Raw genomic sequence first — 26,395 nt, forward strand, 5'->3', positions numbered from 1 at the left:
TAATTAATAGAATTAATTCTAGTATAAGATGTAATAAATGGAGTTGACAATATTATATCATATTAAGATATAAATTGGTAGTTTGCTTGCTTTCAAAATCAAATATATATTATATTTTAAAAATGTGGATATTTTATTTAGACACTATACTTTTAATGTACCTTAAAATTATACCAATACCAATAGTGGGTCAATTATGGGCAGATACTTTTTACATTACATAAGAACAGCTCTATACAATGAAGACAAACTTTGGTCAAATTTTATTGACACATTGTTTTAAAGGAAAACTTTTAGATTCTAGATAAATTATGTAGCTCTTAAAAATTACTATTTTACAATCAGTAACCTAGCGGCACATATTATTATTAGTAAAATTTGATTACACACACACATTTAGATTTGAAACAGTAATCTGAAATAACTAGTATACAATACAATCATACATAGCCATTCAATCATCATTTAATTCGGTTTTATATTATTCAATTATTACTATAAAAAATAATAATCCACCATATTTCATGATAGTACGAATGTTTTGTCTGAAAAGAGTGACTTGTATACCTCTAAACCACTATTATAAATTATAGAGCTATTTTTAGTACAATGCTACATAAAATTATGAGAAATAGTAATAATTAGCTGGAGGGTTAATCTATGAGGAAAAAAAATTGCATCTCAATTATATGTTTCAAATAAGCTCTTCCAGCCCAGTTAAGTCACTTCCTGTATAAGGATGTTAGACAACAAACTAAGGTATAGAATTTCCATAAAAACTTAAAAAAAACTTTACTGCTAGTGTCTCCTAAACCCATATTTCTTCCTTTCATAGAACAGATCAGTCTTCGAGCTGCCCAAGTTGACAATCTTTGGACATCCATCTCTCTGCAAAAAAGATTTATTTTATTGAAATGGAATTGAATACTCTTATTTTGTACACCACAAACATATATTTATAATACTATTTTTAAATAAATATATAAAATGTATAAAATTATGTTTTGAAAAAATGTAAAACACAAAAAATTCAAAATTTAAAATTACTAAAATTTTAACAATTTTATTATAAAATTTTTAACTTACATCTTTCTCTTGAACCGTACATTCTTTACAATAATAAGCGTCAGACACGCCGGGTCCACCGCAAATAACGCATCTTCCTTGATATGAACCGTAATTACATTCGTCACAAATTCGAACTAGGGTGCAGGGACGCACATACGAATCGCAAATAACACATTTTCCATCACATTTCTCACACAAACGTCCTATAGCTGCAAACAAAATATAGTGTTTATCCCTGAAATACGAAAACATGTTACAAACTATCAAATAGGTGATTTTTAAACTTACCGACGCCAGGTTGTTTTCTACAGAAAATAAGATCGGGATGATGTTTGGCCATCTTTAGTTAAAGAGTTATAAGTTATGACTAATTTATTATTTTGCAGATACAGTAGTTTCTAAAACATCAACAATGGCTTAACCTCAAAAATTGTTTATTGGTGACAGTCACACAGTTGACAAGAGCTTACAAATATGACCAGTTTTTAATTTTAAAACCAAGAAACCTAAAATTGACTGTACACTCAGCAGACAACAGAAATTACTACTATTTACGTATTTTTTGTCTTTATAAAGCTATCTTGAGTGAGTCCACCACGCCGAAGCAGAATTAGAAGTGTGAATTTTATGGAATTACACTTCTTTCATTTATGAGTATTATTCTGAAAAATACTACTAAGTAATACCTATTGTATAAAAGAATGAGAATTAAAAACATGAAATTAGATTTCAGTAGCTATAATTATAAAATATGTTTTCGATTGTTTTTTAATTTAATTTTGATTCAATTAGTGATCTGAAACTTCGATTTAAGTTAGTTAGGTAAATACGTACTTAATAGGTAATTAAAAAAATATTATTTATGCGCAGGTTTCAATGGCGCGCAGGAATAACATACGGTTTTTGTTGGATTACTTATAAATAAAATCTTTAAATATAAAGAAATGTAGTGTTGTTTAAAAAGACTTTTTTTATTTTACTTTTTAACATTACTTTAACATTGTTACCATGGTATTTGAGATATAAAGAAATAAAAGAAAAACATATCATCTCTACAATAGGAACATAGTTTATATTATCTTTCTTCCTAAGTTGGCAGAGGAAATAAAATATGTATTATTTTTTAGATAAATTAATATAGTCTACTACTATTATGCTTTCAATATTAAATTGAGCCTGTAATCTACAAACTGTAACCGATCAATCTATCATCATATCTTCTTCATCGCACATGACATTGGCGAAATAACCTTTTTATGGAATTTATAAATATAACCTTTTTATGTCTTTTTGGCACAAATAAAAGCCATAAAAAAAAATAGATAAATGTATAATTGTTGTCAATTACATTTGACAGCAGATGTCATATAACATGCGTGGTTTTGTGATGGTTGATATGAGATATTTTAAAAATTAAAGCTATTATATGTTAACACTGAACTATGACGGCAGATAGTAATCAAAGCGATAACGCTAGCGCAGCATCGGACGAAGAAGTGGAAACAGAAGAACAACCAGTTGAGGATCAAAATGAAGAAAATGAAGAAGAAACAGTCACGTTCAAAGACTTGGTTAGTATGCATAAATAGCACAAGAAGTATTGAATTAACAGTAAAAGCACGAAATCCTTTTAACCTTATTGATCCGAAAGGATATGGACACATACATTCACTTTTATCGTATCTTACGTTTTCATAACAATATCTTTGAGGTTATGTTATCCTAATGTTTGTAATGTGTATTTTTTTTAATTTTAGGGTGTAGTCGACGTGTTATGTGAAGCATGCGCTGAACTAAAATGGAAGAATCCGTCAAAGATTCAAAAGGAATCCATCCCAGTTGCCTTACAGGGCAAAGACATAATTGGGTTAGCGGAGACAGGATCTGGCAAGACTGGCGCATTCGCTCTTCCCATCCTTCAGGCGCTTTTGGAGAACCCGCAAAGATATTTTGCACTTATATTGACACCTACACGCGAGTTAGCATTCCAGATTTCAGAACAGTTTGAAGCATTAGGTAGCACTCTTATTATCTTATTATTATGAGGAATCATAATCTCTTTGTTTGTTACCATAACAAAAAGTTAATGTACATTTTCTGGGGTTTCAAAGGAGGTTACACTACCTACCTGTTCCACCTAAAACAATTGCCTTCATAATACCTACTGGTACCAATGTAAAGGGCATTTGCCCCTGAATTATATATATAATTTTGAACTATTGTGTTGGCTCTTTGGACAAGGAACCTGTTGCATATTAGGTTTATTAAAACTAAATTATCTGAAATCAAGTTCATACAATAAAAACTAATAAATTTGAATACATTGTAGGTGCTAGCATAGGAGTTAAATGTGCTGTGATAGTTGGGGGCATGGATATGGTTGCACAAGCATTGACACTGTCGAAAAAACCTCACATCATTATCGCTACTCCTGGCAGACTTGTTGACCATCTTGAAAACACAAAAGGATTCAATTTAAAAGCTTTGAAGTATCTTGTAAGTATTCTAATATAAAAATAAACAATTGGAATTGATATAATTTGATGAAGTTAGTAATCAAGATAGATATTAATGGATTAGATAAAAATGGGTGTTTAAATAAGTATAAATAAATAAATCCTTTTTTCTTTTTATAATTCATCAAATTTTCATATAATATTTTTAAACTATGATCTGGTAGATGACTGTTTCAAACCAGTTCCAGTTAACATTTATATGTAATAATGTTAGTTCATTTTAAATAAGATATTCTAGAACTTCTGTAAATGTAAAAAATAGTGTATGAATGTGCTTCTATCATATTGATTGTGTTTCATTACAAAGGTTATGGATGAAGCAGACCGCATCCTGAACATGGATTTTGAAGTTGAAGTGGACAAGATACTTCGCGTAATCCCGCGCGAGCGACGCACTTACCTCTTCTCTGCCACAATGACTAAAAAAGTACAGAAATTACAGAGAGCTTCACTGCAGGACCCTGTCAAAGTTGAAGTGTCAACAAAGTACCAAACAGTTGAAAAACTACAGCAGTACTATATCTTTATACCTGTAAAGTATAAGGTTAGTTATATTATGTTTTAGATGAGACAGCCGCTCATTTTTATTTATTTAATCTCATGGGTAGTAAAAAGTCAACGAACAAGTGATGTTGTTTATAGTGTTAGTAAAAAAGTCCTGCGAGGTTAACATTGAATGAGTTGTTTATCCGGTTACTGTCACTGGTTCTAGGATGTATACCTGGTGCACATCCTCAACGAGATGTCCGGCAAGTCCATGATAGTGTTCGTGTCGACGTGCGCGGGCGCGTTGCGAGCGGCGCTGTTGCTGCGCGCGCTGGGCGTGTCTGCGGTGCCGCTGCACGGACAGATGTCGCAGCACAAGCGCCTCGCCGCACTCAACAAGTTCAAAAGCAAAAACCGCTCTGTGCTCATATGTACTGATGTAGCCTCGAGGTATTTTTTGGAATTTAATTGAAATTTACTTTAAATAAAATATATAATTATTGCCATATGAACATAATAATAATTTATTATACTTTAGATATTTTTTGCATATTTTAGTGCTACAATATGTTGTGTTTCGTATTTGTTAAATTATTTTTTAATTTAAATAATACCCAAAACAAATATTAGTTATTTTAGTAAGATTATACAGGTTATTTTACGTATTAATTTAATACATTTATTTTTTTACCAACAGAGGTCTGGACATCCCGCATGTAGATGTGGTGATTAACCTGGACATACCATTGCACAGTAAAGATTACATTCACCGAGTGGGCCGTACAGCGAGAGCTGGTCGTTCTGGGAAAGCTATCACTTTTGTTACCCAGGTAACGCAATATGTTACTTTATGCCATTAAAAATCAATATGGAATTTAAAAAAGCTGCTTTCAGTTACAAAGTGTTAGCAGTTGCGTTCAGAAACTGACTATATAACTGGACTACAAATACAATAATTTATAAAAATTAATTCCAGTATGATGTGGAACTGTATCAACGCATTGAACAGCTCATAGGAAAGCAGCTGCCAATTTACAAGACAGAAGAGAGTGAAGTTATGGTACTCCAGGAACGTGTTGCAGAAGCCCAACGTCTCACTAAGATTGTAAGCGAAAAATCATTTAAGTAGCATTATTTTTTTAACTTAAATTGGTCGATTTGTTCCTATTATAATTTAAACTATTTAAATTATAAATTATATTTGTGTTCACTATACACTAACTTTATTATACGAATATTAACATTACCATTACTTTAAACAGGAAATGAAAGAATTGGAGGACAAGAAGGGAGGGAAGCGCGGGAAGCGCGGCGTCGACTCCGACGACGACACGGAGGAGGCGGCGGGCGTGCGGCGCCGCATCAAGGGCAAGCCGGCCGCCCGGCACGGCGGCAAGAGGAAGAAACGATGAATATATCACTACATTCAATACTTTGTTCTTATTTTCACATATCCCTTCAGACTTATTGAAAAATTTGCTAATACTCGAAATTAAAGAACGAAACGTATATTACTTTGACAAAAGGATGTAATGATGCTTTTAATAGAGTTACGTCATTAATCCAATTTTTAGCTTATATTGGAGTAGATACATGTCTTTTTTGGGCTCAAATTTTGTGTCGTGTCAGTTGACGTGGATAATATTACTTAAAGAATGACCACTTACTCCGCTCCGACGATTCATCTTACCTGACAGCGCCGGTCTTACAATAATAAATTATGCTTCAACTGCGGTCTGTCAGTAATTCAAATACCTGTTAAGAAAATACACATATGTTGTTTGAAGCTAGACTGACCGCTAAAAAAATTCAAGTAATATGAGTGTTTTTTTTTCGTACCCATAGCACTTATATAGACAAGAAAGATGATGTAACGTACGTATCTTTATTTGGTAATAAAAATATCAGAATTATACAATAAAATGGCTCTACTGGCAATCCTGTTCTAAATGGAGGGAGATATATGTACAATGTGCATGTATTGTGAAAGTAGTGAATATATTAGGAATATATCAATAAGTAAAATTGTCTATGCTAAATCTCATCGTTTTTGATTAGGTTATCGTACATTTCACAGTACGACAGAAGGCTATGTGATAATAGTGTCTGTGTCGGAGGATATTAATAATTCGTTTAGTGTAATAAGATAACTTAATAGTGATTAAATAATACTGACAATACTTACGAATTTTAGTATTCATTATATTAATCGAGTTGCTAATTACTTGTGATGAGTTTAGGTGCTAGTCTTCGTACATATATCGTAGTAGTATCGAATATTAGATAGAATTCAAATTTCAAGAACTTAAATGTAGGTGACTTCAAATATCAGATACATATTACAGCAATACCATTGTTTGAGCATGTCGTTCAGATGAAAAAATAACTACATCGACTTGTTAATGTTGGTACTTATGCAGATTTACAGCAACTTGCTAGTTCAATATTGATGACATTTTTATTTTTTTTTGTTCATGAGGAAACTAAACCTATTTCAAGTTATATTTATTATTTAATAAATTATTACATGGCAAACAATGAGATCGTTCGATCTTTCATTTTCATCAAAGAAAAAGGGAACATTACATATTCTTATAATTACTCAATAGCAAGTCTGTTGTTATTGACAAGTGTTGCTTTTTTACTGTACTTTGTATTTTGTATGATGGAAGTATGGGATGAGGAGAGGAACAAAACTTGATAATTTCAACATTCATAGCTGGACTCACTGAGCTATGTCCACCTTTTATCAATTTTTTGATTGAATTAACAAATGGAAAATTTATTAAACAAACAAAATGTTTAAATGCTTTCTTACAATTTATTCTACAAAGTAAACAGTCATCTCTTTCAAATTAAAAAATAAATAAGAAAAAGAAATGCGATAAACGCGGACGCCCCAATACGAGGCGGCGCTCTAAACCGACGCACTTAAACTAATCGTTAAGAAGAAATCACAACATGGTTTTTAATTTTTAATCGTTATTTATTATTTCTATACAAATAGAACTGTACAGATAATTTTTTAAATTATTATTATTTACCACATTTCATCTGCTCGCACGATAGACTTTTTACAAAAATGAAAACTATCAACACCACGCACGGAATTAACGAGATCGCGCGCTGTTACCGCTCACCCCGCCCGCCCGGCCGACCGACCGCCGGCCGACGCGACCGGCCGCCGGCCGCCCGGCCGACCGGCCGACGCGTCGCCGCCCCGCGCAATAGACGCGGCCGGCGGACTTACAGAATCACTCTACGGTCTAACTAAATGGAATTGTCTCCCCACTGATCGTCATCGGCGGTGATACACCATCCGGCAGCACAGTTCCGTTCCACGGATTATCATACGGACCCCGTACACTCTTTCACCTCGTCTCTAAGAGGAAATATCACAAATAAATAAGTACGTTTCAAGCTGTCCTATTTACTTTTCCCGATACGCGATATATTTATAAATAAAATACACATGGCAGTGATTATATACACGCTCGAATAGTTTTATCAAATTTTGTTCGATTTAAATGCACTAAATATAAAGTCGATATACAATAAGTGTTATACTAATTTTCAACATCGGAGGTGAGAGAGTATACTAGTAACATCATTCCGGAGATCCTTAGCTATGGTCAGCTCGGGCTCGCGGGTGTCACGGACCACTACTTCCGAACAGTTTATACACAGGTTGGAGTCAATCCATATTCTCTTTTCAGGTAGATATTGAGGCACTTGAACATACCCATTCCGAGCTTAATAATAATCCTGTTGCTATTACAAGACAAAAATTCTATTTCTGCCCCGTGCAAATTTGATCCAATGAATCTATGAAAATTAGATCAAAGCAGTGAATGTACCAAATATTGGTCATTAACCCACTACACTTTCACACTCGGCCCATACTTCCGTGACACCAGCGAGCCGGCCTATAATAATTTCAAACTAATCCAGTCGCTATAAACAAGTTTTAAAACAAATCGCCCGAAGCGCTCTCGGATCGACACCCCGATTTGTGACTGACCGCCGAGTACACATCTAGAATTATATTTTCTATCAATATCTAAAGACGCATTCTTCAAACAAATTCATCCGATGTACACGGCGTCGCCTCTTGCCTCGTTGAAGTACTATGACTAGCATAAAAAATTTATTGGACTCTTATTTACTACTTAAATATATATTGCTTTCCGATAGAGGTATGTTCATTCACATGGTGTTCTGAATAAAATATACTATGTCCTATTTATTAATTTATACATTCGATGTAAATTTTATTATTCGACGCTAAGTTCCGTGCAGCTTAAAATATTCAACATGTCAGGCGCAGGTTTAACACTCATTTTATCTGTAACGACTTCATAAAATCTTATAAAAATGAGATTCCACATTATAAAAACATGATTTAATATTTACTGGGACATTTACATTCTTATTTTATATATAACATAATATATAAAGCCGCTTAAAAAGTCCAATAAAGTCGAATAAAACGGTCGTACGGCATCCGAGTACGCTACGGGTTCCTAAATCGATATCACAATGGTTCAGCGGTCGCGCCGCACTAACTTATCGCATCACTGATATCTGCGGACCGCCGGAAGAGGAAGGTATGGTACAAGCCGCCGTCACGGAGGGCGGCCCGCGCGCTCGGTAACGGAATGACGGATAGTTTTCGGCGCCTCAGTTGAGGTCGCGGTCCTCTAAGTACTTGTACTCGAACGTGAAGCCCTCCTTCTTCCGTTGGCCCCACTTCTCGTAGTCGAAGTATATGTATGTGCCCTGGAACAGAAGATCGACGGCATAACAATTTATCTTTTTTTTAAAAATATAAGTGAGTTGTAATAAGAAGTTACTTTATCTTAAAGCAAATGTAATATTCATTGAATACATATTAGTTCAAAGTAACATTTCTCTTACCTGCTCATACTCCTCATTGATGACCTTGGGCTCCTCGTGTCGCTGGAACCACATCATGTACTTTGTGTGGAATCGCCAGCTCTGCTTCTTGAGCGCCTTGGCCGCTAGGTACTGCGCTTTCGTGCCCTCCATGTAGTAGAACACGAAGAATAGGGTCTCGGTTGACAGGCGCTGGAAGAACTCCACCGAGTCCGAGTGGGGTAGCAGCACCTGGTGACAATAGTAAAGTATATATTCATATTTTATTTATTGTTTGTTATACTGGAGAAAAAATCGAATGTAAATTTAAATAATAAACTAGTTAGATTAGAATTCCAATTAAATTTTAACAAATACTAAGAGGAATAGACAAAGTAGCTGTTATATATATTTGGCAGTACCTGGTTGTAATAGACGGGCGTCTGGCAGATGTTCCGCGGCAGGTAGACGCGCGTGCGCTCCGAGTCGGACGGGTGCGGCATGTGGTAGAACGCGGCCTCCATCATTTGGAACTGCACCTGGTGATCCTGCAGTGGGTAAATACACGATAGTAGCTACCGGCAGGGCATCGATATCTACCGATCTATGTATTAATATGTGAATAACGTTATTGTCGTATATGTAGTACTCTTTTTTTATAATATAGCTGGGCGGACGAGCAAATGGGCCACCTGATGGTAAGTGGTCACCACTGAGCATAGACAATGGCGCTGTAAGAAATATTAACCATTTCTTACATCACCAATGCACCACCAACCTTGGGAACTAAGATGTTACGTCCCCTGTGCCTGTAGTTACACTGGCTCACTCACCCTTCAAACCGGAACACAACAATACTGAGTACTGCTGTTTGGCGGTGGAATATCTGATGAGTGGGTGGTACCTACCCAGACGGGCTTGCACAAAGCCCTACCACCAAGTAATCGATCGATGTTTTGAAATTAAAGTCACTGATTAGAATATGAATGAAACTTATTTCAAACGCAAGGGACCATGCAAGGTGACAACATATGTGACCATATGTCGACCGATACTATTTATTATAATGAACCGGACAGATCTCACTGAGGTCATTTGTCGCCGAATGCTCGACATAACCAAAGACGACCCGCAGAGCGGCAGTCGAAAACAATCCCCGAGTGGGGGGCGGTACTCACGTTGTTGAGCGGCAGCGGGCCGAGCGGCGCCACGCCCAGCAGCGGCGGGATGTGCGCCTGCGACAGCGCCAGGCCGCGCCGCGACAGCGCCGCGCTAGTCTGTGATCGGGCGCGACATGAGTGACTTACTTATGATTTCTTAAAATAACTCCTGGTCTCCAGTCTTTGATTATTTGTCTATACAGTAAATCAAAGCTTCAACCGCGTCAAAGAAAAATAGTGACAACAGTATGCAAAGCCCGTCCACACCACACATTAGAAGAGCAAGGATGAGTTTTAAAACCACATTAAAACGGTGTTTTATATTTATCTACTCGCGACTGGTATACCCTAGCGCAGTTGGAGCAAAACGAACGTTGAATAAGACTGTCCTATAATAAAGTTAATTTAAGTATTCAATCAAGCTGAAATTATAGCTAATCTTCACAAAATGTAACATAAATACTTTAAATAAATTGTTCAAGGATAACATCAGACTGTCCTCCACGGGTTTAATAGTTTGTGCAATAAGTTATCCTATTCCAACCACAAGAGAAATAAAGACAAATAAACGTCTTCGACATTGGTTTGGTGGGATGTCATTGTTTGAGATTTTGATTATAATCATTGATATTCATTATGGATTCGTTAGAGTGGAGTTATTATTAGATCTTTGGAATTAAAATTAAAGTGATTATAAATAGTTAAGTGGAACAGTTCAGTTGTTGTATTAAAAAAATATGTACATACATTTATCAAGTATGTTCTATAGTGCATATGATACCAGAGCTATAAGCAAATTACATGTAATAGACAAATCTAGATTCTGTTTATTTTTACACCTTTTTCATTTGGAATTGGCTATCAAGTACTGAGACTGCCTATACACAAAAAAAATGTCTATATGCTGATTGGTGCAATATATTTGAGACGGTCCATTTTATTAACAACTAACTTATATCATCAACATCAATAGTGAACAGTACAAGATAATTTAAATTATTTATTTGCTAAAAAATATTCAATTCGCACACAAGCATGAAATATCATTTGTTAACCATACCCTCCAATCATCCACAAAAAATATAAAATTTAGGAAATATACTCCATAGACAGAACTAAAACCCGATATCAAGTTCAAACTTTGGTCAAAACGATGAATAGAATAACAAATGAAATCATAGACAATGGAATATGGAATAGATGAAATTAAATCATTGATCATATACCTTTAATAATAAATAAAAAGTAAATACAGCATCTCCATTAATTGAAATGTCTTAAAACAACAGATAAAGGAAAATGCACATCTTTCATAATTTAAATACTATATATGTATAATATAATATTACAACTAAAGTATCTTCCATGTGTGTGTCCATATTTAAGTCGAGTCGTTTTAAATGAAAAATAATTAATATACTATACTTGAAAAAAGGTCGAGCGATTTGAGAAATAAATTGGAATAGATATTTGTAGAAAGCGATTCCACGGTGAAGCCTGCTTCCTGGTCGGCGTACCTGGTCGTGGTGGTGGTCGAGGCCGGCGCGCTGCACGGCCTCCTGCGCCATGCTCTTGAGCGACGCGGTGCCGCCCGCGCTCGCGCCGCCCGCGCCCGCGCCGCCCGCCGCCGCCGGCGCCGGCGTGAGCGGCGGCTCGCTCACTCGCCCACTGCGGTCCGTCGGTTCACATTATAGGACTTTACGTACTTTTTTTACGATAAATACAACATTAAAAAATATTTAGCTACATTTTTTTTATTTAATATCCATAGTGATCAAAATAATGGAGAGAGGTAAGGTAATAGTTTTAAAGAAATAAATTTAAATGAAAGTAAAGGAATACTTTGAAAAACATTAATTCGTAAAGGAAATACAATTTGATATGTTTGCATAATTAAAAACTGGTGTAAATGCAGTGGCAACTCGCAACTCGCAACTCGCAAGACGTACTTGTTGACGATGTGCTGCGGCGTGTGCGCGAGCGCGTGCGTGGGCCCGTTGACGGTGAGCGGCGACGGCGCGCCCGACGCCAGCGCGCTCGTCACCACGCTCGCGACGGTCGACGTCGCCGCGCTCGACGCGAGTGTCGTCGAGGACGCGCTTTTTGATGTCTAAAACGAATTAACGAAAATTGTAATCCTGTCTCCGACGGAAGTTGCCGAAAAATGATGTACCAGTAACAGACCATATGAAATGTTCTACTGCTTCCTCTGTGATCGATATTTACTCTAATTCCACACGTCGTTCCCCTGCGGGTCGTCCATCTGTATGTTCATCGAATACATACGGCAAAATTTCTTTCGACTCGTGCAAGAAAATTCACGATTTTCCTTAAAAGGTATTTTAAACATAAATTAGGCACGTGGAAACTGGTGCTTTGCCTAGATTAGAATCCGCGATTTTCAAGAACGATCCACGTGTATCTACCACTAGACATACATATCGGCAAACAGTATATAATTTTCGAATACTAATATTTAAGTGGTATGCTGTTCATAGACGGAGTAATAAGAAAAAACATTTTAAAACAAATACTTTTTTAAATCTACCTAAAAAAAAATATAAAAAAAAAATATTTATTTGTTCACCTCAAATTACGACTTGTCATTGTAATAAATCACATAATTGCACTGCATTGCATTCACATGAACGTACATATTCTATAATAAAATAATTCCGAATATTATCCGTTATTATGATCACGAATGTCAAACCGAGATAGATTATACTACATATACATCCATATAGATATAAAATAAGAATCTATTTTTATCTTGCAATATCCTAAATCCAAATAAAAAACCAAACAAACGAAGAAAATTCGATATTTTCCCGACGTTCAAACGTATATTGAAATCAATATCTGTGTATGTAAACGTAAAATACAAAAACAAAAGCAAAACACGACACTAAAATGTTATCAGAAACGCAAAAACACTACGATATTATAACAGAACACAATTTCCTTTTTCACTTACATCAGTTCGCACATTACAGGTCAAAATCATTAATTTCGTCGAACAAACCATTATTCGATCGAATTACCATTAAAAAAACAAACGATCACACGAATTAAGCTAAATTACATTCGATAACGTAACAAAAGATCTTGTTTTTACGTAGGAGACATGTGTTTTAATATTTCAATGAAGGTATACCAATATTACCAACATAATAAATCTTCGACTAGTGGTTCAATATGTCAGTACAACAAGCTCTAGATAATATGCGCGGGAAATTCAAAACGTTCGGAAGGGTAAAGCGTCGCGGTTTACCATTATGTAACAAATATTGATATGATTATGTATTCTATTTATATATTTATAGTATAATCAATATATTTATATATTCTGTTATCAGTCGTAAACGATTAATCTTATCTTTTGTTTCTACTGTATTTATTTGTTTTAAAAATGGTAGTATTACGGCCTGAATGATAACAATCTGTTATTATTTCGTTATTAAATAATCACACGAATGTTTTTTCTTTTACTTTTTAAATATTTTCTTTTACATTTTGAGGCACGTAAAGTTCATCGTTTTAATAAAAATGTAGCAAAAATATAAAACGTTGGGTATGTTCTATTTTTGGTGTCTCAAACATATATAAAAAGAAATTTTAAATTTAAAATGTGTACGTAAAATATTATTTAATATCTTTTTATGTATAATTAGAAAGGAGTACTAGAAAATGGTTTTATTTGCATTCATTTTTCACTGATGTATCTTATGTATCACAAATTAAACGATACGTGTGCCAGTGTAGTTACAGTGACGAAGCCTATGTTTTGGTTTGCATTTATCCAGTACCAGTGTCTACGAGGAAAGGTGGCTACTTAGAATCACCATCCATCTTTAAATAAATACAACAAAATAAAAATACAATATTCATAATTTTTGTCTATAACTACTATACAATATGATTCATGATTCTATAGACTATACAAGATTGATGCCTGCAACTACTATACACTGCGATTCATAGCTCTACACTATTTGTGATTTTTGCATACGACTACTATACACTACGATTCATGATTCTACAGAATTCATTATTGCATACAAACCTTTTGACTTCGACGACATGAAATTCACGTTTGAACGTTCTAAATTTTTACACTGATCAGCTAATTTAATTGTTAAATGTGTAACATCGATGGTATGGTATGGTATGGTAACATGTGTAATATAGAAGGTAAGCCAGACTATATAACGACGAATGAATAAAACTGATTTTTATTTTAACATGTGATACTAAGGTCTATATTATGCTACGATAACATCACACATTTATTCTAATTTTAAATGATGGTCGGACTAAATCCAACTTGATACAACCTCTTCTACAGACAAATGCGTTGTGTTACAGCATGAAAAGAATTTTCTATACGGTAGTGCATTCAACATTTTCTTTTGAATTTATACTTACCCATCTCGATCGACGTATATTGCTAATGTGGCCGTAATGTGCCTGTTACTTGTAATTCTAGATGGCCTCTTGTTTTAGTCATAAAATTTAGATCTCAATGTTTAAGACTCGTGGCAATCAGGAGTGTGTATTACATATAATATGGGACAGAAGTCTACTTACCATTAGGTGGACGATCTGCTCTTCTGCTTTCTGTCGTGAAAAAATAAGAAAAATATTAGTTTATTTTTTAAAAGTAATATTGTGGTATAGCATTACAAAACCCTCGTACGTACTACTCACTTATTAGTCGTTTTTACTAAAACGTTTCTTTGCATTGCATTATGCTCTGATTATACAGGATCAATTACACTCGAAACTTTAACTATACTTTAGGCTTCATTACAATATAATGTAAATAACATCTTAGTTCCCACGGTTCATCGTTCTTACAGTGCGAATGTTTATGGGTCGCGGAGAAGACTGACCATACGATGGTAAATTAGTCAAACTGCTTTATTTTTCAACAAAATGAGGTATTTTACAGTGTAGAGACAGAGTGTAACTCACGGGCGCGGCGTGCGCGGCGAGCGCCACGTGCGCCGCGAGCGCGGCGTGCGCGGGCAGCGCGGCCGGCAGCAGCGGCGCGCTCGACACCGGCCCATTCTCCACTACTTCTGCGGACACACGGGACACTCACTACTAGCACGAGCACATCACTATTCTATAATAAATATTATCTTTCAAATTGTTTTAAAAACGATCTAATTGTGTTATAATAAGTGTGTAGTGTTCCGTTTTCACATTTTTTTTCTAATTGTATCCGAAAAACGTAGGTTGAACTGAAAAATAATACTTTTTGACATTATTTCTACCAGATTTAGATTTCTATATCCTTGAATTTTGTTATTAACCCGAAAGACACATAATCTTAATTTTTAGACAGTAGTATTACCCAGTTATATATATAATTAAGAATGATTATGACATTTTAACAATAAAGCTAACTTTGATATATAATTAACGCCTGAATTCGAATTCATTGTACTTTTATTCAGAGAATTTTATTTTAACTTTTGTAATAAGCATTACTACGTGCTGTATATAAAATAGTGTCTCGTTAACCAGACAATGGAGACATCATTAAGAGATAACAAATCCACCTTACTTAAAGTTGAATGCTATAAAAAAATAAAAAAAACAAATTCGCCTAATCTAACAGGTCTATCACTCCATTGAGATCTAAGGTTAATTAAAGTCGGTGATTGCCAAAGTAACAGTACCCGTCGATTTAAAATAAATACGCATTTGTAAAAAAAAACATTGATTTGAATTTATTAAAATATATATTGATAGACCACTGACTGTAATAGAGAAAAGGATACAAAGACAGTAATTAATACCGAAAAATCTCTTTAAAAAAAAGGTTTAGTCTATTATCTTCATTTATTTAAGGGATCACAGTAACCTGCTGCTATAATTTTAATAATATAAATCTTTACAACTTTTCGATTACTACATAAATACATACTTTTGCACCTTCCAAATTTAAAACAGTATTATTATTGTAGTTATTTGTTCAATGTAGTAGAAAACGTAGACATGAAGATATATTTTTAAGAGCGCGGTCGGCACGCGCGCGAATGACTCACGACTGACGAATACGCGTAACATTGACATTGCACTCTCATGCTTCATTAGTAACAGGAAACGAGGTCAACTTGATTAATTCATTACATACATTATGTAAAATAAGACCGATAATACGACGAATATTATATTTTTATGCTAATTTTCATTAAGTGATATTATATTTGTATCGTTTATCAATAAGAATAATTAATATTTATCTTGATATTGGATACACGATAATCGTATACAAATATTTTGTTATGAGATTAAATCAAACCTGTAGTGTAACGTGACACTGCAGTTATGAACAAATCGGGTCAAATATTTCTTCAAACACAATTAATCTTATACTAACAAAGAAAGAATATTACGATAGACAAACAATTTATAAAAAAATGTAAATACAACATAAAAATTAATGTTAGAAAATCAAGTTAGAACCGGTCTAGCAACAATAAATAATAAACAAACATCCCAATACATCTGCATGCAGTTAACGAGGTGACTCATTTTGCGCACGCGCAGGTCACTGACACCACGTGCAGGTAACAGGAAATAAACAATTTACATTCGTAGTAAAACTGTTATTTATTATTTTTAATTTATAAAAGTTTTTATATAAAAGGTATTATCATAAGTATAGAACTCATCGAAGTTTTATAATTATTATAGATATAATTGACGATTTTAAATCGTGTAATTATCGAATTCTGTCAAATTTTAAAATGACATTAGAGGCATTTTTCTTCTGAAAATTGGGTACCAATGTTTTGATATTTTTTATTAATTTAAACATCGTTTAACTCCCACTGCGTTACTAAATACGCAATCCATTTAATAACTACGAAATCGATACCTTGCTTCTTGTTGTTGTTGATATAGACGCGAAATAGATAGTAAAATTGATTTTATCATTCAAGTATCCTATAAATACTGGTTTTATGATTACAATATGTAATATTTTTCTACGTGGATGAACAGAGTTACTTATGACAAAAACTTATTTATTTATTACCGGCTGTACGGATATTTCTTTCGTCTATTTATCACTACCAAATATTTAAAAAATAAATAAACAAGTTTACTGTTTTTGTTATAGTTATTATAAATTAGAACTGACATAATATTATCATTAAAGTGATGTCTCAATTTAAATTCTTCGTTCTTAAATATTTCGAATCGATTTCTAGTTAAACTTCGGTACTCTTCGTATCGCGATAAACTGATAAACGGAACGCAGTGATTAAATTTTTAAGAAGTTTAAGCTTTAAGCGGTCATGAGATAGTAATTTAAAAACTTTAAACGGTCATAACATGGCCAGTTAGTTAAAACTTTAAGCGAAGATCATTTCAAATATCATTGCTTAAAATAACTATCCAAAATTATGGAACAGTTACCGGATAGATAAATTACGACCAACCGAGTATTAAGTCGATCATTAAATATATCCAAGCGGAAAACAAAATATATAACATTACGAACACAAGATACCATTCCATTTTTATGGCCAGCATTCATTTTAAGGCAGAATATATTAAAGTAATTCGAATATGTGTTTAAAAAAATAATAATTTAAAAAATGTCTAATAAGGAACATCTGAAGGGAAGCCTGAGGCAGAGGCATCGACATTTTCATACACGTTCCAAAAAATAAGAAATTTTGAAGACGTCATGAAAAAACAAGTCTGTCACAGTTTCATATTAAATAATATCAAGTCACTGTCCCGTCATCGATTGAAACCGAACAAAGCGATCTAATTATAGGAAATGTTTTTACCCAGTAAATATACATTAAATTCGACGACAGATGACACGTATGCTAAGAATACCAAGTCATGAACACATTCAATTCGCGGGCTACACAATAACTTATAAAAACTTACATACAATATTTACACATTTCGGAGATACGTTACACCGACACACAAACAAAAACATCACATTACATAACCGGCATTGAACTTCGCAAAGCTCGAAACTACGCATTAAACACATCGCGTTATATTAAAAAAAAAACGATAAAGTTTAACATGCACTAAAAATCACTTTACCATCGTCCATATTTATCGTTCATTTGCGCGGGAAAACATTCTTTTGTTTTTTTTTAAATTTTTCCTAGACACGGGTTACCTCAGATGAGGTTTGACGACTGAACGAAGTAGCTGTGTCATCGTATTGGGCACACGCCAATTTATTCTTTGCAATGTATACGCGTATTTTTATAGTTCACTGAAATATAACTTCCACGTAGTACGTGTTAAGATCTTATATTGCATAGCTCCGCACTAGGATCGTTGTAAGAAAATTGGCTTTATGCCAATGCGCGGTAATCATAATGCTGGCCGATTGTTCCATTCACTCTTTGATAAGGCAGTTTGTTTTGTAAACAAAGCGCCGTACGATTATCAAGACGCCTTGATAACGGATTACTTAAGTTTTTGTTTTTATTCTTTCTTAACGTGTGTTTATTGAAGGAAAATTATGTGTTAAATTATATATCTATACTTAGACATTTTTTGTAAAATTTAATAAAAAAATCAAGTATCTATAACTTTCCCAACTTACCTGATGGATTTTTGTAGCATTTATACCGTGGAATACTTTGTTTTTAGCTTATTTTTTGTTATTATAATATGCAAATAACTGTGTGTTAGAGGTTAGTTAAAAATCGCAGATTTGTAAAAATTTACTCGTCTAAATATGAAAAGACAGATTTTTTAGGTAATTTGGAATTGAATGTAATGTTATTATTAAATATTTAATTTACCATAATGATAACCACGTACATTAGAATTGAAATAGTATCAGTGTGTTACCAGAGTGTCGGTGAGTGTCGGTGAGTGGTGGTGAGTGGTACTAACCGCTGGGCCTGGCGAGGTGCGGCGAGGGCGGCGCGGGCTGCTTGATGGGCGTGGACGCGCCCGACGCGCACGTGTTGTTTATACTGACAGACGTACACACACAATGTACACACGCGTCACATTCGGCAGGACTTATTATTAAGTAAGCCGGTTTCACTTACGGAATTTGTCGGAGAATATCAAGTTTCGGATAAAACAAGATTCCATTCGTCATCGAGCAGATGGGTCGAAATAACGTCGCCGCCTTATCGAGCATATCTCGATAAATAATGTAAGTGAAACCGGTTTAATTAAATAATAACAATATTATGAAAACTTCAGGATAATTTCTCAGTAAGACTATTTTTACATGTTACAAATACGGCTGGAAGGCGTTCTTCGCTAATATTATAGTTATAATTTTAATTTTAGCAAAAACGCGTTCCGTTCGCATTATGTAAAACTTTATTTTTTTTTAAATGCATGCAAACTTATATCTATCCATATATTTATAACATTGAATAGTTGTATAATTACAACATTGCTCTACTCTGTTGCGTAAAAATTACAATCTCTACTTGTATACCACTATACATGTGTACGAGAAATAGAAACAGAAACAGCTGAACAAGAGAGCTTTATCCACCACGCTGCTTCACTGCGATTTGGTGGGCGAACAGATAATTTTTTGGCTCATGTATGGCTCGTAAATATAAATATATATATAAACATAAATTAAGCACGTCATTACTTTGCAGAGCTTGCCAGGAATTAGGATTCGGGTACTAACCGAAAACATTAAATATATCATCATAATCGTAAATGACGTACGCCGCTGAACTAAGAGCTGGTAGCGACTTACGAGTGTCATAAATATATGAATAGTGTGTATATAACAATACTTATTTCTCATTTCATTTCGACCAAAATGTCAAGAAAAAATTCTCAAATATAATTAAATTTATGAAATTGTTAGTTTAGTATTTAAGAATGATAATTATTTCGAATTTTCCCTTGATTTGCCCATGAAAGAAATAAATAGACTTTAATTGTTAGATTCGGAACGTGAAAGTGACATTATGACGTAAACAATTTAGTAAAATATGGTCGAAACAGTTAAAGCACTTTGGATATATTTTATAAAAGAATACTTTTTATATAATATGCGATGTGGATATCGCGTACCCGGCTAACCGAGGAGTTATCAAATTTGATAATTTAGCATTTGTCCTTATCGTTTTCAAGAAATATCGACAAATATTTATTTATGAAATGCCGTATCGGTTTAAAATCGATACATTCGAGGTTTCTGAGGAGACAACAGTCTGCCTGCTGTTGAATAAATTATATCCCAAGTGAGTCTGAAACGTATGAAGTCACTTTCTCCACACCGAACCCCGATGATGAAATATAACAAAGTCAGAGGACTGACCTATTCGTGGATGCGGCGGAGTTATTGAGCAAACTAACGTTAGCCGGACTACTACTGACGCCGCACGTCACCCGCAGCGGCAGCGGTTTGACCGGCTGCAAACAGACACGGACACGGTTAGTTTTTGGTTCCATGTGCACTACGACCCGACCGACCCGACCCGGTCCGCGCCCCGGACCGGTGCATGGCTTTGTTACGTCTGCCACAGGCGGTCACACCCTGAGGGTATTGCGATGGAGGATGTGATATATTAACACAGTGAAGCGCTTTTAAAGCGCTACTTTTCCTTTTGAAGAAACAAAGAACTGATGCGACTTTCGCATCAGTTTTCAATTGAGTAATCTATCGAGGCATATTTCAGTTAACACATGTATGTATTCAACATAATAAACAAAACTATATCTTATCTATCTTTTCTCGTATTTATTCAGTAAATATGAGAAAATAACATTTTGTTTAGTGTTGAATGACATAAATAGGGAATTTCACAGTTCTAAGAAAGCGGGTCATCATTATGAATGAAATATATACAAAATAAAGCAAAAATAAAAACACTACCACTACAATGCTACTAAGATATTAATATATATGTACTGTGAAATCAAGGAAATATGGTTTATGTTATGTTAGAAATTATAATCCTATGTATATTTTAAATAACCATATTCTTCAATCTATTGATTAATATTAATTCGATGAAAGTGCATTAACGGAACCTTAAACTAACCGCAGGAACTACAAAATTTAGAAAAATAAAATAAAATAAAGGACAATATCCACATCAATACTCCACACAACTACAACTTTATAATAAATATAAAATTGAAGTTAATGATGAATGTAATATTATGTTATGAACGATTAGCCGTATGAGGGGGGCGCTTACTTTAGTCGTGACCTCCTCTTTTTTCTTCTTATCTACGTCTATCGAGTCCGTCGCGTGGTTGTGGAGGTCTAACGCCGGGGACGCGATTGGACTCGTTCCTGAAACCATTAATACAACACTTTGAAACATACATTTGATTTAATTTTTATAGGACAGGCAAATGCCACTTCACACGAATTGGCCACCACCACAGCTCATGGATATAAATGCAAGAAACATGAAGTATTCCTTATTACCAATAACGTTGATTGGTCAATTGTGGGAACTAAAATGTTATGTTGCTTCTGCTTATAACAACACTGGTTCACTCACTTTTCAAACTTATATGGCAAAATATTAATATTAGGTTTAAGAATAATAGAAGGATGGATTAATGAACTAGTGAATTATAGTTATGGAAAAAAGCTGTACTCCTACTATGCCAGGTGATGCTATGTCTATTAATAATACAAACAGCTAATACATAATATACAATTACTCAAACTAACTTTGAAATACAAGATCACTCTGCATAAATAAACAATGGTATCCATATAGCTCATTTCAAATAAAATAGTTTGTCCAACAATGAAGTTATTCAGTGACGTGACAAAAATTAAAACAATTATTTACTTTAAGTATTTCTAATTAATGAATTATCATTACTCGGATCTTTATTATGTTTGAAATTTAAACTGAGTGAGTCTTTTTTTCTTAACAATAAATATTGTATTTTTAAAATATATTTTCTTTATTTGGTGTATATAACAACATGCAATCACCTGAGAGTATACTAGTGGGTGATCCGGGCGAGTCGTTGCTGTTGTTACTGTCTGTAGTGGCTGATGACGGTAACCCTACTCCGCTTAGCTCAATCTCATCCAGTCCGTTGATGTCTTCATAGATGTACTCATTCTCTTCATACCCAGGCTCTAATGATGACACTATGTAGTATTCAACGTCTTCCTTTATTCTTTTTATCTGCAATATATATAATAATATTTTTTTATTAACTTATAGTACATCATTCAGATTTAAGTTACTGTATGGATTATTATTTATTTGATTATATGAAATAAACATGTACAAAGTTACAAAATAATAACAAGATAAAACATAAGCCAATCAAGTTTCCACTAATAAGTACGACAGATAAGACTATATATTGTTATATGATATATTAAATCCTCAATGTAAATAAAAAAAAACAAAAGCAATTGTATTGAATGAGAATCTATTGTGCAATTAATTTAAAAGAAAATTTATCGTAGAAAGAGCTGCATAAACAATTATAATATTATCACTAAAGTTTTATTTGTATAAATTTTGTATTTTAGCAGTTTCAATATATTTTCAACCTAATGTAAATTAATTATAAAACATATTTATATGTGGCTCAGTAGTTAAAACATGTGATCTTAACTGAAGGTTGCAAGTTCAAACATAGGCAAGAACCACTGACTTCTTATGTGACTTGTTCAGCAATGAAGGAAAACATTGTGAGGAAACCTACATATGTAGGATGATATTTTATCACATGTATCTCCACCGACCCACATTGAAGTACCATGGTAGAATAAGCTCCAAACCTTCTCAAGAGGAAATGTAGCCTTTGCCGAGCAGTGGATCATCTACAGGCAGTAGATAGATAGATAGTTTAGTTTTACTTTATGTATAATAATAATGATATGAAAAACAAATACTCTTAAACAATTCTATAATGATATAAGTTTATAATTGTTTTATTTTCAAACAAATTAATTTTTATATTGTTTGATTGTTAAAAGAAATTTTATTGACAGAATTTTCTATACAGCCTTGTATGATAAATGTTATTCTACATATTGAAAACATATTATATTTCTTAAAATCTAGTTTATAATGCTCACCTGTTCAACTTCCACAGACATGTTGTCTAGCATTCGTAATAATGTTTCAAGTTTTTTTATATGGAACCTATGTCTTTCTAGTTTGAATTTGAGCTCTTCCATGCGGTCCTGTTTTTCTTTATCCAGCCGTTTTTTCTTACCAACTAATAGTGATTCCACTTCAGACTCAAAAAGATCAATCTGGAATGTATACAATGATAATATTCAATAAATTTCCTATTCATGTATGTATGTAATTGATTTATTACATATAATCTTACTAAATGTTTCTTTGGTACATGCACACTGTCACATCAATTTAATTCTGTTGTATGTCTAAATAAATATTTTATATTGACAGAATATAGATACAAGGTAAATTTACTATGCATGCTATATTCAATAGTTGATTTATAATAATATACTTTTTTAGAGAGCTCAGTTATTCTTTAGCTATGTTATGTTGTGTAACTATTTATTAACGATGATTATTATTATTATATTAACATTTACTTTAGTGACTGCATGTTACCGACATATGAATAATTTTAATTAATTGTATATGTTGGGTATATGTATGTATTTAATTTCACCTTAAGCGAATTGTGAAGTTCTTATGAGAAGTAAAGATCTTAATGCCATAACTGAGCTTAACTTAATTAATATAATCTATTGTGTTTACAATGACTTTTAAACTTATTCCTATATTGTTTAGTTATTAGAATGTTAATTTTTTTTAGGTTGTCTTCTTCATAAGATATTTGAAATAAATTCAAACATTCTACTCATATCATTCAGGTCAGATTAAGAACTTCTAATTTATTACCTGTAAATTAAGTGCATCAATAGAAGTTATAAGCCACGAGGACATCTCCTCTCGCTCTTTTTGCGCTGGGTCCAGCTTTTGTGCTGCACCTAGCCCTTCTTTAGAGTATGCTTTTGTTTTCGTCTCTCTTTCAACAACTTTAAACCTCTCCATTTGCTGTAAATGAAATATTTTTACATTATATCTCTTTAACGATAAAACATCACAGAAAGTTGATACAAAATCACAATAAATAAATAACTTTATACAGATTCAACTGTTGTACAGTGTCAATACATTACAAGGAGCCATTGTAATGTAGTGAAAATATTGTAACAATATTTGGCAATGGTTCTAAAGTAGCTCATTAAACATGTTTTAATTTAGGGCACTTGTACTGATTCCTTATGTAGTAACATTGATTTTAAACAGACTCTTAAACATGTTAAATCTGTTTATATACTTATTCACGATATTGCCAAATCATATATGTTTATATATATATCATTATATGTCTTACAAACTTGTTTCAGTTATAGGAACTTTATTGGTTTTGATAAATCTAGTAGTACTGATATTAATCAGTACTATTTTTGGTATCAAGGAAAGTTCAGCTAAAAATCTATCAATCATCTACTAATAAATAAGGAACAAATTGGAATTGATTAGCATTATCTTAGGATTTAAATTCATATTGGAAACTAATAGTATATTGTTTAAGATAATAATGGAAAACTTTAACCTTTATAAACAAGAAACTCAGAAAATGAATATGCATAATGAACATTGTATTTTTCTCTGGTTGTTAAAAAACTTTAAGTACCTAGAAACTGGAGTTTAATGTCTCAATATAATTGTATTGTACATATTCTTGTAAGATTACAAGAAATATACTATAGTTTATGTCATAATAAATGATTTACAAGCTGCGAAATATAAGAGATTTAAATAACTTAAACAAAATATTATATTGTATTGAGTCTGAAAGAGATTATTAAACTTATATAACTATACATAAAAGACTTCAGAGTTATTTTTTATAGTGACATATAACTCCATTGGCACAAAGCTTTTACCAAAAAAAAATATATTAGAAAATTAATATTGTGAATGAAAACTTTTCAACCACTAACCGTTTCAATTAGTTTCCTATATTCTAAAAGTGTACTCTTATCCTTAATCTCGCCCGAAGCGATCCATGACTTGATTTGATCTCGTAGCCTCTGGAGTTTTTTAATCTCCTTCTTGAGATCTGCCTCATATTTCTCCTTCTGATTACTGTTCGTCGCATTGTGTACCTTCTGCCAGATGTCCTCAAACGTCTCCACCCCTTCTGTGACCTTTTTTAAACACCTGTCTATCTCACCTGCAACAAACATCATCACTACACAAATGAACTGAGAAAACCTGTTTTTCGAACGCAATTTCCAATCGAACGCGCAATTATTCGCACTTTGCACTGTTTATAACATATTATACAGGTTTTAAGGCTTCGTTCGTGTTTAATATTTATGAAATATCACGTTATTGAGGCGGTAAAAGAAAATCAACGTAAAAAAAGCACGTAGACGACAATCGTTCTGTCAATTCTCACGATTACCGCCTAGTTTTGTTTTCACTGAAATATGTTGTACACTATCAATCTGGCCCTAGCTTCGGCTGCATAGCTGAGGGTCTTGACGGTTGGACAATAGAACTTTAGAACACGTATCTACATAGGTTGGGGTCAATCAATCTCTAACCTGATAACATTGTGAATTACCTTGTAATTTTCTTGTCGCAGCCATAGCTATTTACACATGTGGACGAATGTTCCGTACATATCCTAAACATACAAACTATTTACAGGGAAATGCACAAAAATTATTGATAAACAGACAAACTACACATCTGAAGCTTTGTTCGAATCCAAGATGGCTACCGTACACCGCTCGAACTGTTAGTGACTGAACGCATCCAGGCTGACCGCTACAGAATTATTCTGCCTCGCGCCTGGAATGGTAATTAGCACGAAGCTTTCATAAATAATTATGGATAAGTTGTCACTAAAACAACAAACTTCAAATTTTCCACAATATGATTTTAGGTACGTCGCGTAGACCATCAGTCAAGTGCGCAGGCGCAAAATAATAGAGCAAAGCATAGACAAAATAGCAACAAGATGACATATTGTTTGGAATGTCTTTGGTTTATATAATACAAAAATCTAAGGTTTATGTATCAAATAATAAAATTGCCTTAATACAATAAAAATATATATTTTCTCCATGTTTAAAGATACTTTGATCATATAAATACAACAAGAAAAAATTGTTACACTAAAGATAGAACAGATGGCGCTGTAAGATTGTTAATTTGTATGTACAGAAAAAAAGGAAAAAGTATACATTAAAGCGTGACTATATAACAAGAGATGGCGTTGTATTCTAATAATATTAAA

General features: G+C 33.4%; 3 protein-coding genes across 4 annotated transcripts; 1 reads left to right on the forward strand and 2 right to left on the reverse strand.

The window, feature by feature from the left end:
• Positions 1 to 105: 105 nt before the first annotated feature.
• Positions 106 to 1,539, reverse strand: LOC125068086 (PHD finger-like domain-containing protein 5A). Its single transcript, XM_047677088.1, has 3 exons — positions 1,357 to 1,539; positions 1,087 to 1,277; positions 106 to 888 (listed from the first exon to the last, which is right to left on the reverse strand). Exons 1-3 carry the CDS (start codon positions 1,406 to 1,408, stop codon positions 799 to 801), a joined length of 333 nt encoding a protein of 110 aa, XP_047533044.1. The 5' UTR covers positions 1,409 to 1,539; the 3' UTR covers positions 106 to 798.
• An 890-nt stretch (positions 1,540 to 2,429) lies between these two features.
• Positions 2,430 to 5,500, forward strand: LOC125068427 (probable ATP-dependent RNA helicase DDX47). The gene is made up of 8 exons (XM_047677540.1): positions 2,430 to 2,639; positions 2,826 to 3,084; positions 3,398 to 3,564; positions 3,892 to 4,128; positions 4,297 to 4,520; positions 4,768 to 4,900; positions 5,047 to 5,175; positions 5,333 to 5,500. Exons 1-8 carry the CDS (start codon positions 2,511 to 2,513, stop codon positions 5,480 to 5,482), a joined length of 1,428 nt encoding a protein of 475 aa, XP_047533496.1. The 5' UTR covers positions 2,430 to 2,510; the 3' UTR covers positions 5,483 to 5,500.
• Positions 5,501 to 8,732: 3,232 nt separating this feature from the next.
• On the reverse strand, positions 8,733 to 26,077 carry LOC125068426 (CCR4-NOT transcription complex subunit 3). 2 transcript variants are annotated; one of them, XM_047677539.1, is made up of 16 exons: positions 25,718 to 26,077; positions 25,089 to 25,321; positions 23,977 to 24,132; positions 23,172 to 23,351; positions 22,065 to 22,263; positions 21,304 to 21,401; positions 20,418 to 20,512; positions 19,007 to 19,089; positions 15,083 to 15,189; positions 14,696 to 14,725; positions 12,055 to 12,215; positions 11,623 to 11,773; positions 10,124 to 10,222; positions 9,368 to 9,484; positions 8,988 to 9,197; positions 8,733 to 8,849 (listed from the first exon to the last, which is right to left on the reverse strand). In XM_047677539.1, exons 1-16 carry the CDS (start codon positions 25,740 to 25,742, stop codon positions 8,751 to 8,753), a joined length of 2,043 nt encoding a protein of 680 aa, XP_047533495.1. In that variant the 5' UTR covers positions 25,743 to 26,077; the 3' UTR covers positions 8,733 to 8,750. The 2 variants fall into 2 exon arrangements, with proteins under 2 accessions (XP_047533495.1, XP_047533494.1); XM_047677538.1 differs by having other exon boundaries at positions 9,368 to 9,493.
• Positions 26,078 to 26,395: the final 318 nt, after the last annotated feature.

This window comes from Vanessa atalanta, chromosome 13 (genome assembly GCF_905147765.1).
Source record: "Vanessa atalanta chromosome 13, ilVanAtal1.2, whole genome shotgun sequence".
NCBI lineage: Eukaryota > Metazoa > Arthropoda > Insecta > Lepidoptera > Nymphalidae > Vanessa > Vanessa atalanta.

What these genes read in the sequence shown, in the direction of transcription:
- LOC125068086 (XM_047677088.1), bottom strand. Translation starts at nt 1,408, where the DNA reads ATGGCCAAACATCATCCCGATCTTATTTTCTGTAGAAAACAACCTGGC. An exon ending in TAGAAAACAACCTGGCGTCG is followed by an intron (nt 1,278 to 1,356) that starts GTAAGTTTAAAA and finishes TTTTGTTTGCAG; the next exon opens with CTATAGGACGTTTGTGTGAG. An exon ending in GTACGGTTCAAGAGAAAGAT is followed by an intron (nt 889 to 1,086) that starts GTAAGTTAAAAA and finishes TCTTTTTTGCAG; the next exon opens with AGAGATGGATGTCCAAAGAT.
- LOC125068427 (XM_047677540.1), top strand. Translation starts at nt 2,511, where the DNA reads ATGACGGCAGATAGTAATCAAAGCGATAACGCTAGCGCAGCATCGGAC. An exon ending in AGAACAGTTTGAAGCATTAG is followed by an intron (nt 3,085 to 3,397) that starts GTAGCACTCTTA and finishes AATACATTGTAG; the next exon opens with GTGCTAGCATAGGAGTTAAA. An exon ending in TAAAAGCTTTGAAGTATCTT is followed by an intron (nt 3,565 to 3,891) that starts GTAAGTATTCTA and finishes TTCATTACAAAG; the next exon opens with GTTATGGATGAAGCAGACCG.
- LOC125068426 (XM_047677538.1), bottom strand. Translation starts at nt 25,742, where the DNA reads ATGGCTGCGACAAGAAAATTACAAG. An exon ending in CCGCAGCACATCGTCAACAA is followed by an intron (nt 11,774 to 12,054) that starts GTACGTCTTGCG and finishes GACGGACCGCAG; the next exon opens with TGGGCGAGTGAGCGAGCCGC. An exon ending in CGCCCGTCTATTACAACCAG is followed by an intron (nt 9,198 to 9,367) that starts GTACTGCCAAAT and finishes TATTGTCACCAG; the next exon opens with GTGCTGCTACCCCACTCGGA.